The following is a 14,597-nucleotide window of genomic DNA, read 5'->3' on the forward strand; positions in this document are numbered from 1 at the left end:
GGAGAAGCAGCCTGCAGGAGAAGCTGCTGCAGGAGAACCAGCCTGCAGGAGAACCAGCCTGCAGGAGAAGCTGCTGCAGGAGAACCAGCCTGCAGGAGAAGCTGCTGCAGGAGAACCAGCCTGCAGGAGAAGCTGCTGCAGGAGAACCAGCCTGCAGGAGAAGCTGCTGCAGGAGAAGCTGCTGCAGGAGAAGCAGCCTGCAGGAGAAGCAGCCTGCAGGAGAAGCTGCTGCAGGAGAACCAGCCTGCAGGAGAACCAGCCTGCAGGAGAAGCTGCTGCAGGAGAACCAGCCTGCAGGAGAAGCTGCTGCAGGAGAACCAGCCTGCAGGAGAACCAGCCTGCAGGAGAAGCTGCTGCAGGAGAACCAGCCTGCAGGAGAACCAGCCTGCAGGAGAACCACCCTGCAGGAGAACCAGCCTGCAGGAGAACCAGCCTGCAGGAGAACCAGCCTGCAGGAGAACCAGCCTGCAGGAGAAGCTGCTGCAGGAGAACCAGCCTGCAGGAGAACCAGCCTGCAGGAGAACCAGCCTGCAGGAGAACCACCCTGCAGGAGAACCAGCCTGCAGGAGAACCAGCCTGCAGGAGAACCAGCCTGCAGGAGAACCAGCCTGCAGGAGAAGCTGCTGCAGGAGAACCAGCCTGCAGGAGAACCAGCCTGCAGGAGAACCACCCTGCAGGAGAACCAGCCTGCAGGAGAACCACCCTGCAGGAGAAGCTGCTGCAGGAGAAGCTGCTGCAGGAGAACCAGCCTGCAGGAGAACCAGCCTGCAGGAGAACCAGCCTGCAGGAGAAGCTGCTGCAGAGCCACCGTGGCGAGCATCAGGAGAAGCTGCTGCAGGAGAACCAGCCTGCAGGAGAACCAGCCTGCAGGAGAAGCTGCTGCAGGAGAAGCTGCTGCAGAGCCACCGTGGCGAGCATCAGGAGAGCTCTGCAGAGGGTGATCAACACAGCTCAGAGGATCCCTGGGTGCTCATCCCACCCCGGTCATCACTTCTTTAACCTGCTGCCCTCAGGCGGCGCCACAGGTCACATAAAGCCAGGACCAACAGGCTCAGAGACGGTTTCCTCACCATAAAACACACTAAATAAATCTATGTGCAATCACCCTGCCTGGATGTGCAATTATGTTCAATCCTTTGATTCAACTTCTTATTTTATTGCCGTTTTTCTGTGGCACCAAACGGAGCGGCGCCCGTCACTCAATGACAATCAAGACCTTTCTGTTCTTTTTCTATTATTTCTCAGATGGATTTACTTCACAGAGTGAGCGTCATTTAGAAACTCTTCTGGACAATTATTCCACGCTGCTGTGATCTCAGGCCGAGCTGAAACCTGGCTGCAGGACACATGTTTTTAAAGAAGGCAACACTACATATATCACACAAAAAATAGACTTTATCAGCCACAAAGACGTTGAAAAACTCGTAAAACTCTTTGGAAATTGAGAAAAAAAACATCTTCCTCTCTCTCTCTCAGCCAGTATGTCCTGTTTGACTGTGGGTTACCATGGTTACTGTATACAGCAGATGGGTGTTTTATCCGAGCCTGCAACAACCTGCCTTGTTGTTCCAGTTGTTTAACTGTCTGCTTCCTGCTAATGTTACGTGCCAAAGGTGGCAAAGGTTCGACACGACACAGCAGCATGTGACAGCACCAGAATCAAGCATATTTGAACTATTAAACTACCAAAACTCTATCGATTCACATCTTCAGCATCTCAGGTTAAGCAGAAGCGTGTCTCACCTCAGGTTGTGGATATCCTGTAATGATTCTGTGGGTTAAACGCTTCGTGCAGCAATCTTTTGTTTGACATTCAGGAATAATCAGACATCTGAAGTTAAACTAGCATCAAAACAACCTAAAGGCAACAGTAAGATATTCTACTTTGCAACTGTCTGGGGGGAGGGGAGGTATGGCTCTGCCTCGTCTCTTATATCTTTACTTGTCAGCTCAGACCGGGCCTCTGGTGTGCTGGTGTAATCCAAACTATGAAGCAAAATGGAAAGACAGCGAGTTATCCAAAAAAGCAGTCAGTCCTCGGCTGTTTGGACAGGCTTAGTGAGGCATAACACTTACAAAACCTATGTGTTACACTCTGTCCTTGGAAAAGTGGGCAGAGGACTTTAAGAAATTTCAGCTCCAGAGAGAGATAAGAGTGTTGCTCTGGCCTGCGATCCATCTCTGCTTCCTCCTGGCATCGCAAGACCCCAAGTACGAGCAACGGGAAGAGCGAGGAATGACCTCTTTCTTTACAAAAGGTTCACATTCACACACAAGAATTCAACTTAAAAATCATAGAAAATCAGAGCTACTTCCTGGATCATCAAAGATGCCTTTGAGTCGGAGAACAGCAAAGAAAGCTGGGGTCACCTCAGCAGGAGGAAATAAAAGTCTCAATATCATTGCTCTAAAGAAAGATGGAGGATTCAAATAAGTTTTTATTGTCTGAATTCAAACGTTGAGGCCGAAGTTAAGCATCCAGAGGAGCCTACAGTTCAATCAGGATTCAGTGAATGCTTTAACTATTTGGCATTCTGAAAGGGAAATAAAGGCCTATTTAGATCGAGTTAATTAAAGAGACACTTCAGGAGTCTGCAGGGTATTAACAAGACATTTTGTTAGAGGGAAAATGTTGAAATTACAGGATGATGGACGCTCAGACTGCACAGCGCCGCTAAGTGAGTCTGAAGGGAAGGAGGCACAAAGACAAAAATGTGGGAAATTTCCAAGTTTCCTCGACAGTTCAAGACCTAAAAGTGAAAACAATTTCCATGAATTTTGATGAGCTTCCTCTGTTGCCTTTTTTGATCAGTGTGCGAGGAAAAAAAGCTTCAATGTCAGTCACAACTCCGCAGTTTGTCTCACTTTGTTGTTGCTTTGGTTCAATACGAATTCACTTTTGTGGTTCTTTTATGTTCTGAGGACAGCTTGTTTTCCACCACCCGTCCTCCTCGAACAGCAACGGAGAGAGTTAGAAAACGCTTTAACTTGATGATAAACTATGGGAGGTAGAAGGAGGAAAAACAATCTGGCGCCAAATCGATGATGCGAGATCTACTCGCTGTGGCAACGCCTGGTGAAGGGAGAGGCCGAAAGAAGAAGAAGAGAAGAGACAAAAGACGACAAGATATTAGTCTCAACATCCATCCATCATCTGCTGCTTCTCCGGGGGTCGGGGGGGCAGCAGCTTTAACAGAGAAACCCAGACCTCCCTGTCCCCGGTCACTTCCTCCAGCTCTTCCAGGGGGACCCCGAGGCGTTCCCAGGCCAGCCGAGAGACATAGTCTCTCCATCATGTCCTGGGTCTCCCCCGGGGTCTCCTCCCAGTGGGACGGGCCCTGAACGCCTCACCAGGGAGGCGTCCAGCAGGCATCCTAACCAGATGCCCGAGCCGCCTCATCTGGAGCAGCAGCTCTACTCTGAGCCCCTCCCGGATGACCGAGCTTCTCACCGGATCTCTAAGGTGGAGCCCAGACCCACAGCTCGTGACCACAGGTGAGGATGGGAACGTAAATGGAGAGCTTCCTCTTCTGGCTCAGCTCCTTCTTCACCACAACAGGCCGGTGCAGAGCCCCCATCGCTGCTGGCGCCGCACCGATCCTCCTGTAAATCTCCCGCTCCATTCGTCCCTCACTGTGAAAAAGACCCCGAGATACTTGAACTCCACTTGGGGAAGGATCTCATTCCCAGCCCAGAGAGGGCGTTCCACCCTTTCCCGGCTGAGGACCACGGTCTCAGATTTGGAGGTTTCAGATCTACCAGGACACGCCTAACCAAGCCTCATGAAAGCTAACTAAATAAATAAAAGAGAGCAAGAAGAAGTGAAAACCTTTCCAGGAGAAGTTTTGGTGTGAAAAGAGTGACCGAGCTGCAGAAATCTCAAAAGTAGGGGAAGGATCTCATTCCCGACCCAGAGAGGGCGATCCACCCTTTCCCGGCTGAGGACCACGGTCTCAGATTGGGAGGTTTCAGATCTACCAGGACACGCCTAACCAAGCCTCACGAAAACTGAATAAACAAATAAAAGAGACCAAGAAGAAGCGAAAACCATTCCAGGAGAAGTTTTGGTGTGAACAGAGTGACCGAGCTGCAGAAATCTCAAAAGTAGGGGAAGGAATTCATCTTTCACAGTTCACGGGGCTGCAAATTGAATCTTCCCGACACATTAGAAAGCAGACACCCACTTGAAATGAAAGGCCATTTATTGGAAGGTACATGCCAAAGCCTTAAATAACCAAGACCAACATCCTTAATTATAACACAACAGTGCAAAACTAGCACATATGGGGGAAGAAGGAGGTTTATGGAGAGGCAGAAAAGCAGGGCAGCACTGCATTCAGTAAACTGGTAGCAGAGCACAATGAGACCTCATTTAACAAGTGTCGGGAGGATGAAACTTATCCACATCTGCTGGCGTCTCAGCTGGCCTGGAAGAAGCTCGGCATTAACTGGATTAACAACAAAAGCAGAGCTCAATAACTAATAGGCCTCTTCTTCCTCCTCTCTTTACTCCGTCTCCATTTATCCCTTTCTGTTTCCTCCTCTTGCTATCTTCCCTCTGCCCCACAGCAGAGCAGGGCACTTTCATGCCTGCTGCTGAATTAAACATCCAGGGAACAGCTTGTGCTGGGTGCTAAAGCTGAGGCAGGAGAGACGGAATGCTAAAAAGGAGAATATATCGACAATTCTGCCCCTTCTCAGGCGTCTCCAGAGTGCTGCTCAACATTCTTTACAATTAAAAAGATCTGTGGCAGATCGACTGGGCTGAGGAAAGCCAAGCAGGACAGCCCTTTCGTCTGTCTGGCTGTCAGTTGTTGTTGGGTGGAAGCAGCCAATCGCCACGCAGAGGACTGGAAAGGCACTCAGAAACAGTCCTCTGAGGCTTCCTGCCCACCTCCAGCTTTCATCTGGAAATCCCATCTCGCCAATTTCTCATTCCTTTCACACTCTGTCATCTTTATGCTGCAGCCGACCAATTGGGCTTCACAAGTAACAAATCTGGCCATCTCCAACTCAAGGCTCCGTGATGAATAACTTTGGTCTCGGGTGGGTTACAAAAGAGAAAAACCTGCTGATATTTTCTCATCCTCTCTGCAGGGCCGGAGGATGGTGGTTTTAGTCTGATTTCTCTGATCTGAGAAGAGAAAGTCTCCCTTTCTCCTGGCCTATTTGGTATTCCCCAGATGGAGCACTGAACTACCACCCTCATCCTCTCCATTCCAGCCTCTTTCCCTCTGATGGAGCCAAGTGACCCGTTACAGCTTCCTCTGCAGGGTTCAGCCCGGCACATGCCATGTGAGGCAGGGTGGACCATTCAGCTTCATGGACAGGCTGCTGGGACAGCATCACTCTATGCAAAGGTCATTATCAGGAGCTCTAACTGTGCTTTCTGATTATCTCATGTTTGCACGGAAATAGGTTATTTCTTGTTTTTTTTTTGTTTTTTAAGGAGCATTTTTACTTTGTGAGAGTGACAATTTGGCACATGTAATATTAGTATAAAGTCACATAAAAAAGAGAGTACACCCTCTCACGTACCAAGACATGAGGAATTATTTTTATTTCCAAATCTTTGCAAAACAATGCCCAGAAATCCTCAACGAACTGAAGCAACACAGAAGAGTGGTCCATAATTCCTGCACAACAAAATAAGGGAAAGTCATACAGAATACTGTTGCTTCAGGTTAGTAAACAAAGGTTAAAATGTGGTTCTATAAGCTATATTGTAACTTATATAATAATGGGAACGCTGCCTCTGCAGTTTAAATCTTATACTGTTTGTATGGTTAGTGTTAAACAAACAGGTGTGTTCCATGGGAGGAAAACAAGATGCTGAGTAACAACAGCAGAGGTTATGGATGTCATAGTAACATTCAGCAACACTTAAATTCACTTATCAGGCCCTTAAAGAGGCATTTCAGTAGGTCTTTGGTTGCTCATTAGAAATAAACAGCTGCTTCTCTGTGAGTTTGTTTTAAATTCAACAAAAGCATGTTAAATACAGCTCAATTTGGCTCATTTCTGCTTGATAGATACATTCAAGGATTTAAGTCTGTTTATGTTTGACAACCCTGAAGCATTACTGAACATTTTGATGTATTTGTACAGGTGGAAAGGACCAAGCCGTTTGGATCCGGCAGAATAATGTGATCTGGACGTGGAAACCTGGACTTCTTCTGCTGAAGAGGGAAAAAACTGTTCAAAATGCAGGACTTTGACCTCCTTTTGGGCCCCAGTGTCATCGCAAAATGTTTGCCCACAAGTATTTAAGTGTTTTGGTTGGAAACTGTGAGATAGTAAGGTGTGCCTAAGCCTGTGGTTTTAAATAAAACATGGTCCATGTGAGCCGACCGGACCCATTAATAAGAAAATGTTCAAGCTCCAGCCCCATGTGTTGCACATGTTTCACTCCCTTCCTTTAAGGTGTGAAAAACCTCCCGATTAGATGGTTTTAGATGTAAAATAATCTACATGTTACTGTGAAAAGCTTTCGTTCAGCAGAGCCAAACCTGTACATCTGTAGAGCAACACTGTGAAAGACGAGAAGGCGTCAAACACTGCCGAGGAACATTACCACGAAGGAGGGAAAACCTTCAGCCTTTATTCCAAAACAGCCTCAGTTTTAACGTGTTTTTGTTGTCGATTTATTCATTTATAATTACTGCTGGAGTTCTTACTCACTTTATTCGTTACTTTTGGTTTAGTTTGCTGCATAAACCTTGAGAAAAGATAACTGTGGTCCGTTTAGCCCCGGCCTGTGTGGCCATCTAGGTGAACTTTTAGCACATTTCATGAGTCCAGGTCTTTACTGGCTGTGGGGACTTATTCCTGCACAAATAACCAAGCATCTGGAGGCTGCAGAACTCTGACCGCAGCAAAATCTGCACCTTCTGCAGCATGTCTTCACAGAAGAAGAATTAAAAAGCTCTGCAGATGGCCCAGAACGCGGCGGCTGGTCTTCAATCAGCCTTAAAGAGCACACGTCACCCCTCTGTTCGGAGAGGGTTAGGGTTAATGCTAAATTTGAAGCCCCAGCTCTTCAGAGAGCATCTCCTGCCCTGTACATCCCCCTATGCCTCCGTCTCTGCACCTCTGGCAGAGCCCGACTGCTGGTTTCCTTCTACGTAGCTTATTGTTAGCTTATTGTTAGCTGTGACGTTATTTCCTCATTTGTAAGTCGCTCTGGATTAAAGCTTCTGCTGAATGCATGAACAGAAACAGAAATAATGCGTTTCTGTGGCACTGTGTCTGTTATTGAAGATCCAATCACAATGAAGAAAGACTCCCAAGTGCAAAGACTATGTTTTAATCAGGGTTATAGATGCAGAGGCCTGTGGACTGAGCAGTGCACCTAATGCATATTCAGCTGGAACTGCGTGCCAGTGTGTGACAAAGCGAGCAGAACTAGAAATAGGTCCTACGGCAGATCTGTTGAAGAAGCTAAATAGAGCAGATCTGAGCAGGTGCAGCGTACGTCAGAGGAAAAGCCGAGCCGTGGGACTTCAGCATTAACTGCTTAATAAATTAACACTTTTCCGCACAGAGTTGTCTCAGAACGCTTTTCCTTTATTGAAAATGGGTTGTGCAAAAACAAAAGTTAGGACTGATGAGGAGTTTTCTCGCTGAGGGTGCATCCATGGTACAAGACTCTGGGACTAATTAGGCACCGTGGCTGTGATCACAGTCGGCTGTTTAAAATTACGGCGCCTGGAGAAACCCCCTGAGAAACAACGAGGTCGGGGGGGGGGGGATAAAACAGGGTGCCAGGGGGTTATTTTAAGGTTGAAAACCCTTTATAATTCAAATGAAACAAAGAATCACTTTAATTTCAGTCCAGGAAAGCATTTCTAACGGAAAATAACTGATTTAATGTTTAAACTGGAGACCAGACGCATGAAATATGTGCTGCGCATGAACTTAACTTTGGTCTCAAGAGTCTGAACACTTGCATCTTGGAACATGCATGCACCCCACGGAGTACAAAACACACTTAAATACTTTAATCCAAATTCACCTGCAGTGACACAATAAACGAGTACAACAACTGGTGATATGTGAGACGACTGAAGGAACAGCAGCGCTGCTTCTCAGCCATTCTGCAACTTAATTGGCAACTTGTGCAGACAAACTGTGGGGCTGAAGGATGCGTCTCCACTGGAATATTTTGTAAGATAGCACACAGGACCGTCTCATTTACAGAACAACAGACTGCACAGAGCATAATGTTCAACAACAATCAACAACAAGGGACCTGCTCAGCGCTTGGGGGGTGCAGGGCTGAAGCAGCTTTCCTTAACGCCAAAAGACTTCGCTTTGACTTTCAAATGTCTCAGTTTATCCACAAAACTCTGTTCGGATCACAGTTATGGAGGAGTAAGAGAGCCAAAACTAAACGAACAAACACATCATTCAATAATAACTTAAAAGTGGCATTAATTCATTTGATTAAAAAAACATTTTCACTCTTTAATCAACTGTTTCATCTGTCAAACTTCCATCAAAGTCAGTGGGCGGGGCTAATGCTAATCCAGCCTGATCCATTGCTTTGGTCTGGGTCTGAAGCAGCCTGCAGAGAAACGATGGAGGAGAACAAGCCGAGGATGCAAATAAAGTTTGGTTTGACAGCGTATCTAAACCAACGCAGAGGTGAATAGCGCCACCTAGTGTATAGGAATGTGTTCAGCAGCTCTGCATCAATCTATTATCTGGACTCGATTTGGGTAACCAATCAGCTGTTAGGAATCTTTATTTTAATTATTTAATTACACATTTAAATAATTCTAAAAGGATTTGTGTATTTAATTCCAATTTTAATCAAATAATGACACATTTAAGTAATTATTTTTTTACCTAGTTTTGGCACCTTTACTCCTCCATACAAAATAATAATAATAACACCTTTATTATTCTCACAATATTTTGTAACAATACACCGGACCATGAGTGAGTGAAATGGGACTAGATTGAGCATCCGGCTATTAAAGATCACAGTTCCCTTCTCAGATCCTTTTTCAAAATAATTTCATGTGTTGACACTGAAAAGCACCTTTAAAACCTGCCTTTGATCACCTTTTAGCTGCAGAAAATCCAGCATCAAGACAAATCCAGCAGGTCTACAGCGAGCAAGTGTGAGGTTGAGATGTTCAGCTGCTGGAAGCCGCAGCCCCGATTCGTTTTGTAACATCCGCAAAGAGCAGAATTAGAGATTTGGCTTTAAAGATGTTACGTGTGCAGGAAAATAAATAAGTGCTAAAGAGACTGAAATCTAAGCTGCACTGACCTGAGGAGTGAGTTCAGCTGCTAGCTAAAAGCAGGTCGTGCATCACAGCTCCTGGGAATGTACAGTGCTACAAATTTAGAGTCAGGGTAGAAAGAAAGTACACCCTCTGTCAATTCTAGGGTTTTACATATCAGGACATAATAAAAGAAAACAGATAAATCCAACCTCAGAGTGACAACAACACATGAGATATCACACTGAGTCACTGAAGAAAAACAGACAAAACACAGAAGCAGTGGGTGAAAAACTAAGTGAACCCCTGATCCAGCAGCAGTGAGCTGCAGTGGGTGAAAAACTAAGTGAACCCCTGATCCAGCAGCAGTGAGCTGCAGTGATGGTTTCCTGTTATCAGTCTCTCTCCTGGTTCTGGAGGAATCTCGGCCCTCTTCTCTCCAGCGCTGCTTCAGCTCATTGAGGTTTGCAGCTTTGGTTTCTGCACAGCTCTCTTAAGGTCCCACCACAGCATTTCAGTCAGGCTGAGGTCTGGACTCTGACTGGACCATTGCAACACCTTGATTCTTTTCTTTTTCCCACATTCTGCTGTAGATCTGCTGCTGTGTTTGGGATCTTTGTCCTGTTGATGAGCCAGTTTCAGCCCAGCTTTAGCTGTGGGACAGATGGCCTCACATCTGACTCTAGAATACTTTGGTATCCAGAGGAGTTCATGGTGGACTCAATGACTGCAAGGTGCCCAGGTCCTGTGGCTGCAGAACCAGCCCAGATCATCAGCCCTCCACCACCGTGCTTGACAGCTGGTATGAGGTGTTTGTGCTGATATGCTGTGTTTGGTTTCCTCCAAACGTGCTGCTGTGCATTAGGACCAAACATCTCCACTTTGCTCTGGTCTGTCCAAAGGACATTGTTCCAGAAGTCTTGAGCTTTGTTCAGATGCAGCTTTGCAAACCTAAGCTGTGCTGCCATGTTCTTTTTAGAGAGAAGAGGCTTTCTCCTGCAGCCCTTCCAAACAAGCCATCCTTGTTCAGGCTTTTTCTAACTGTGCTGTCATGACCTTTAACCTTTAACATGCTAACTGAGGCCTGTAGAGTCTGAGATGTAGCTCTGGGCTTCTTCACCTTGGGGTGAACTTGCTGGGACGTCCACTCCTGGGAAGATTGACAGCTGTCCTGAATGTTTTCCACTTGTGAATAATCTTTCTCTCTGTAGAATGATGGACTCCAGATAGTCTGGAAATGGCCTTATAACCCTTCCCAGACTGATGGGCAGCAGCAGCTGCTTCTCTAAGCTCATCGCTGATGTCTTTCCTCCTTGGCATCGTGTTAACACACACCTGAAAGCTGCAGCTTTTATGGAGCTGCTCACACTGACTGATGATCAGTTTATCCTGTAGCCAGCATAAAAACGTAGTTTTTCATGCACTGCTTCTGTAGTTTAGTTTAGTTTTTTATTCCGTAACACCGACACATGACATGGGCTGAAGTTGGTTTTACCAAATAATCAGACCTGGAACGGACCAGATGATTTATTAAGTCCTGACAAGTGAAATGACTGAGCTTCCTCGTGTGTTTAGTTTCTGACTGTAAGAAACTTTGAAGCCGTTTGGTTCACCTAAAACAGAGTGAGGGGTTGTTGTGTTGCTGTGGGAGATCAGGCGGTGTTTGCACACTTCATAGAGCAGAGAATACTGCTCATTCTCTCAGTTTTTAACCTAATTTCACCTGCTCGGCTTTCCTTTTTTCTGAAATCATTTATATTTCATCATTTATATGTGGCAACCGACACATTTCTCTGAGGTGTAACAAACTCAAACAACACATTTATCCCTGCTTCTGACAGATTTTAACTGCATCTTTCACTTTTCTTCTAATTTTACCAAAGCGGCTCAGACAGCTGATAAAAGTTGGTTGTCTGAAAGGAATATTTTAAGAAATGTTCAAATCATTAAGGCAAAAGTGATCCAGAAACATGAAGAGCTCAATCCTCAGCCGCTTTCCCACATGAACACGGACTTTCTCTGCAGCTGCTGCTCACTTTGTGCACTTTGCAGCGGTTGATTCTGCGCCTGTGACATTCAGTCTGGAGCGATCAGGCTGGGAAAGCTTGGCTAAAAGTGTGCAGTGGGTGCTGTGGAGGTCAGGCTGCAGCTCACGTGTGAAAGCAGCATCAGATTCCAGCTCCTCTATGTGCTAAAACAACAAGTCTAACATGTGGAAGAGTACAAAGAATAAAAAGAGACATGAAAAGAGAAAAGTGTTCGTACAAAACTCAGTCTACAGGTGGATGCATCCCAGATGCTCTCCTCCTGACTCATGGAGGGAAATCTGATCCGAGGCTGGATTATTCTCATAATGTGCAGGGTTTACAGATCAAATCTCGAATCTCGTGAACTGCAAGCAAACCTATCGATATTACCCGAATAAAACCAGGCATGTTTGACAATGAGGAGCTAAAATATGGATTCTTGACTCAAGGAGCAGTTTCCAAGCACAGGAAAATATTCTAGTCTTCAAGGTTTATATTAGCTTCCCTGAAAACCAACGGGTCAGAATCTCATTTGAAGCGATGCTCCCTGAAGAAGAAGCATCTGACCAGTGCTTCAAAACCATCTTCTCATGCAGATCAACCCACTGCAAAGGACTGGTACCGTTACAGCCTGCTGCAGCCCAGCAGGCTGCTCCTGCATCCTCAGGAGATGTAGTGAGCTGGTGCATTCCCCCCCCAATCGCTCCCTCTAAATGAATAAGCTAAGAATATCCCGCTATGTTGGACGGGCCGGTATCAGCCTGGTTTTAAAAGTCCTGTAGTCTGAGTTTGGCACTGATGTTTGGTGAGAAACAATCCACCATGAGATGTTCAGTCACTCCATCACCGATTCTGTATCTGCTCCAGAAATGCGCCTTTGAATGCAGTGAGAATAATCTGGCACATCCTGTGGCCTGAAAACATTCTGCAGGACGAGCAAAAATCAGTGCATGAAACACAACGGCCTCCGACAAAGCTGGTGAATACGTTGTGAACATAAATACAAATGATTCCCGGCTCCCTGCACACAATCACAGCGGAGCTCGTCTAAGCCGGCCACAATGCAAATAAAGAAAGTGCAGAACCAGACAAATATGCAGCGTGCATTCAGGACAGGGAGGCCGGGAAACACACAACCAGGTCAGGAATCGTGTGGAAAAAAAGAGAAACTTTGAAGAAACTTTTTCATTAAATGAGTCATTAGCGACCCAACGTGGAACTGTGTGAAACCCCCAAGGCTCCCGGTGCGTCTCCTCTTCAGCAAGATCAACACCATTACACAAGAGTAACAGCAACAACGGCAATAACATCTACAACAACAACGATAACTGTGCCATAGTGAGACGGCGCTCGATATATAGATGATGCACATCATTAACACCACAGCCAGCCACACATTAGCACACACTGTCACTCCTCCCGCTTCAGCAGCTCCCGTCAGGCAACCAGGTGGTGTCACATGGTGCTGCAAACCCACACAAAGTTACTCTGGGATTAACAGAAACTCCCCCCCTGTTGCCACGACGACAAGTCAGGCCACCTCGAGTTCGGAGCTGAACGCGGCTGCAGCCTTTCAGCGGGATTTCTGCAGATTTCAACGGGTCGATGAGGACTTCTGAGGCTAAGTTTGGAACAGTGATTCTGGTGCTCCCCGCGTCTCAGTCAGCATTTTCTTGTAAAATATAAAGTACAAACACTTTAGTCACTCGGCACATTATCACGCAGCGAAGCCGGAGAAACAAGAACGAAGCAATAAGCGGCGTCGCGTCATGACTTGTGTTGGTTTCTTTTGGCAGGATTTTTACACCTTTTCCTTCTATTTGACTTACACCCAATCAAATTTCTCTCCTTGGTAAAAACCGGGTCACATTTTCAGCCGTCGTGCACGAGTTTTGCTTGGTCAGCAACCTTTCTGACTCACTGGAGTAATCCTCTTTATTCAAAACCAAACAGTCTCTGCGAAGCATAGAGGGAATAACTGATGGCGACCCTTTGATCGGGCTGAAAGTTGAGCAGGTCGGTGTGGAGCTAATGGAGGTGATTTTGATATATTTAGTGTTGAACGGGTCGTCTCAGACTCCCCACTTCTGCCACTCCTTCCTCCATCCTTCCTTCTCCTTCATCCTTAGACATAAATGGCAGTCCGGGAAATGACAGAGCCGTCTCTCTGAGATTCCATGTCATCGTCGAGGTACACATCCATCTCTTCCTCGCCGCCATGACCTCTGTGGGCGTGATAGGTCGGAGGCAACATGTTTCCGCCTCCAAATCGATCGTAGCGCTCCTCTTCTTCCTCCATGCTGTCGTCCAGGTCAAACTTCCTCCTCTCAGCTTCATCCATCTCCCCACAAAGGAGGATGTCATGAGCAGTGGGGGGTTTGCCAGATGGGGTGTGGTGAAGGTGATGGTGGTAGTTGTTGGCCTTCTCCGTTAGCGTTCCCGTGGCGTCGCAGCCCTCCCGGTACGTGTAGACGGGCCCGTTGTTGTTTGCGCTGGTTCCATTCTTGCCGCTGTTCCCACAGCTGCTGAAGAGCAGACGGGCTTTGTTACCATAGTCCCCACCGTTGCTGCCACCGCTACCTGTTGCCATGGAGTCCCCATTGCTGGGGTAGCCACGCCTCTGTTGCCGGCGGCTGCGGGTCAGGAGGACAGCAATGAGCGCCACGACCAAGAGGAGGGCCAGGAGGGAGCCGATCACCGCACCTGCCACTACGCCGGCACTGGACGGGTCCTCCAAGGCTTCTGCAGAGGGGATGGAGGGGTTGGAAGGAGGGATGGAAAAGTGAGTGGGGGAAAAGAAAAAGGAAGGCTGTTCTGGAGGAGGTATTCACAGTTCTTCTTGCATTGTTAGGGTAAAAGCACGTGTGTTACAATCCTCTTACAAGTGTGTAGTAATGTTCTCCTCAGTGTAATCCTCTGGCATGAGAGCAGTCAGTCACTGCTGGGATCAGGCTGAACCGGACCGACTCACTCTTCCCAGACACTGCGTGCTGCAGATATTCGGCTCTACATATACGCCGTCCGGCTGCTGGCGGCTCGGTTTCTGAAGCCCTACGGTACTTTACGTTGGTGTGAGCCAAGTTTGCTTCTCCACTCTCGTTTCAGTGCAAGGCTGAAACAAAGATGAAGACGAACTTACAGCATCAGCAAATAGGGATTTGTTTCGGGCCTCACTCTGTCTTTGGGTTAAAGGTTTGGGCTCAGCGGAGCCCCACAGACAGACAGACGGACGGACAGGGAAGTAGAGCCAGGACACAGAGGTGGAGGGGTTAATTGAAGAGGGTTAAATGAACACAGCCATGCCTGGAAAGAGCTGCAATGTTTAACATCCCAAATC

At 46.9% G+C, this 14,597-nt stretch overlaps 1 protein-coding gene across 3 annotated transcripts in view; it reads right to left on the bottom strand.

Annotated features, from left to right (window-relative positions):
- The window catches only part of pvrl2l (PVR cell adhesion molecule related 2 like), a 361,767-nt gene that overhangs the window by 154,119 nt on the left and 193,051 nt on the right, over positions 1-14,597 (bottom strand). Inside the window, exon 7 of one of the 3 annotated variants that reach the window (XM_072369837.1) lies at positions 10,321-14,002. The exons of the other annotated variants lie outside the window; for them this stretch is intronic. Coding sequence (XP_072225938.1) covers positions 13,386-14,002 — 617 coding nt within the window. The 3' untranslated portion in view covers positions 10,321-13,385. Of the gene's footprint in view, positions 1-10,320; positions 14,003-14,597 lie in introns of those variants that run through there. 3 annotated transcript variants of the gene reach the window in all.

The sequence above is a fragment of the Leuresthes tenuis genome, unplaced genomic scaffold, assembly GCF_036924035.1.
Source record: "Leuresthes tenuis unplaced genomic scaffold, fLeuTen1.0.hap1 SCAF_18, whole genome shotgun sequence".
NCBI lineage: Eukaryota > Metazoa > Chordata > Actinopteri > Atheriniformes > Atherinopsidae > Leuresthes > Leuresthes tenuis.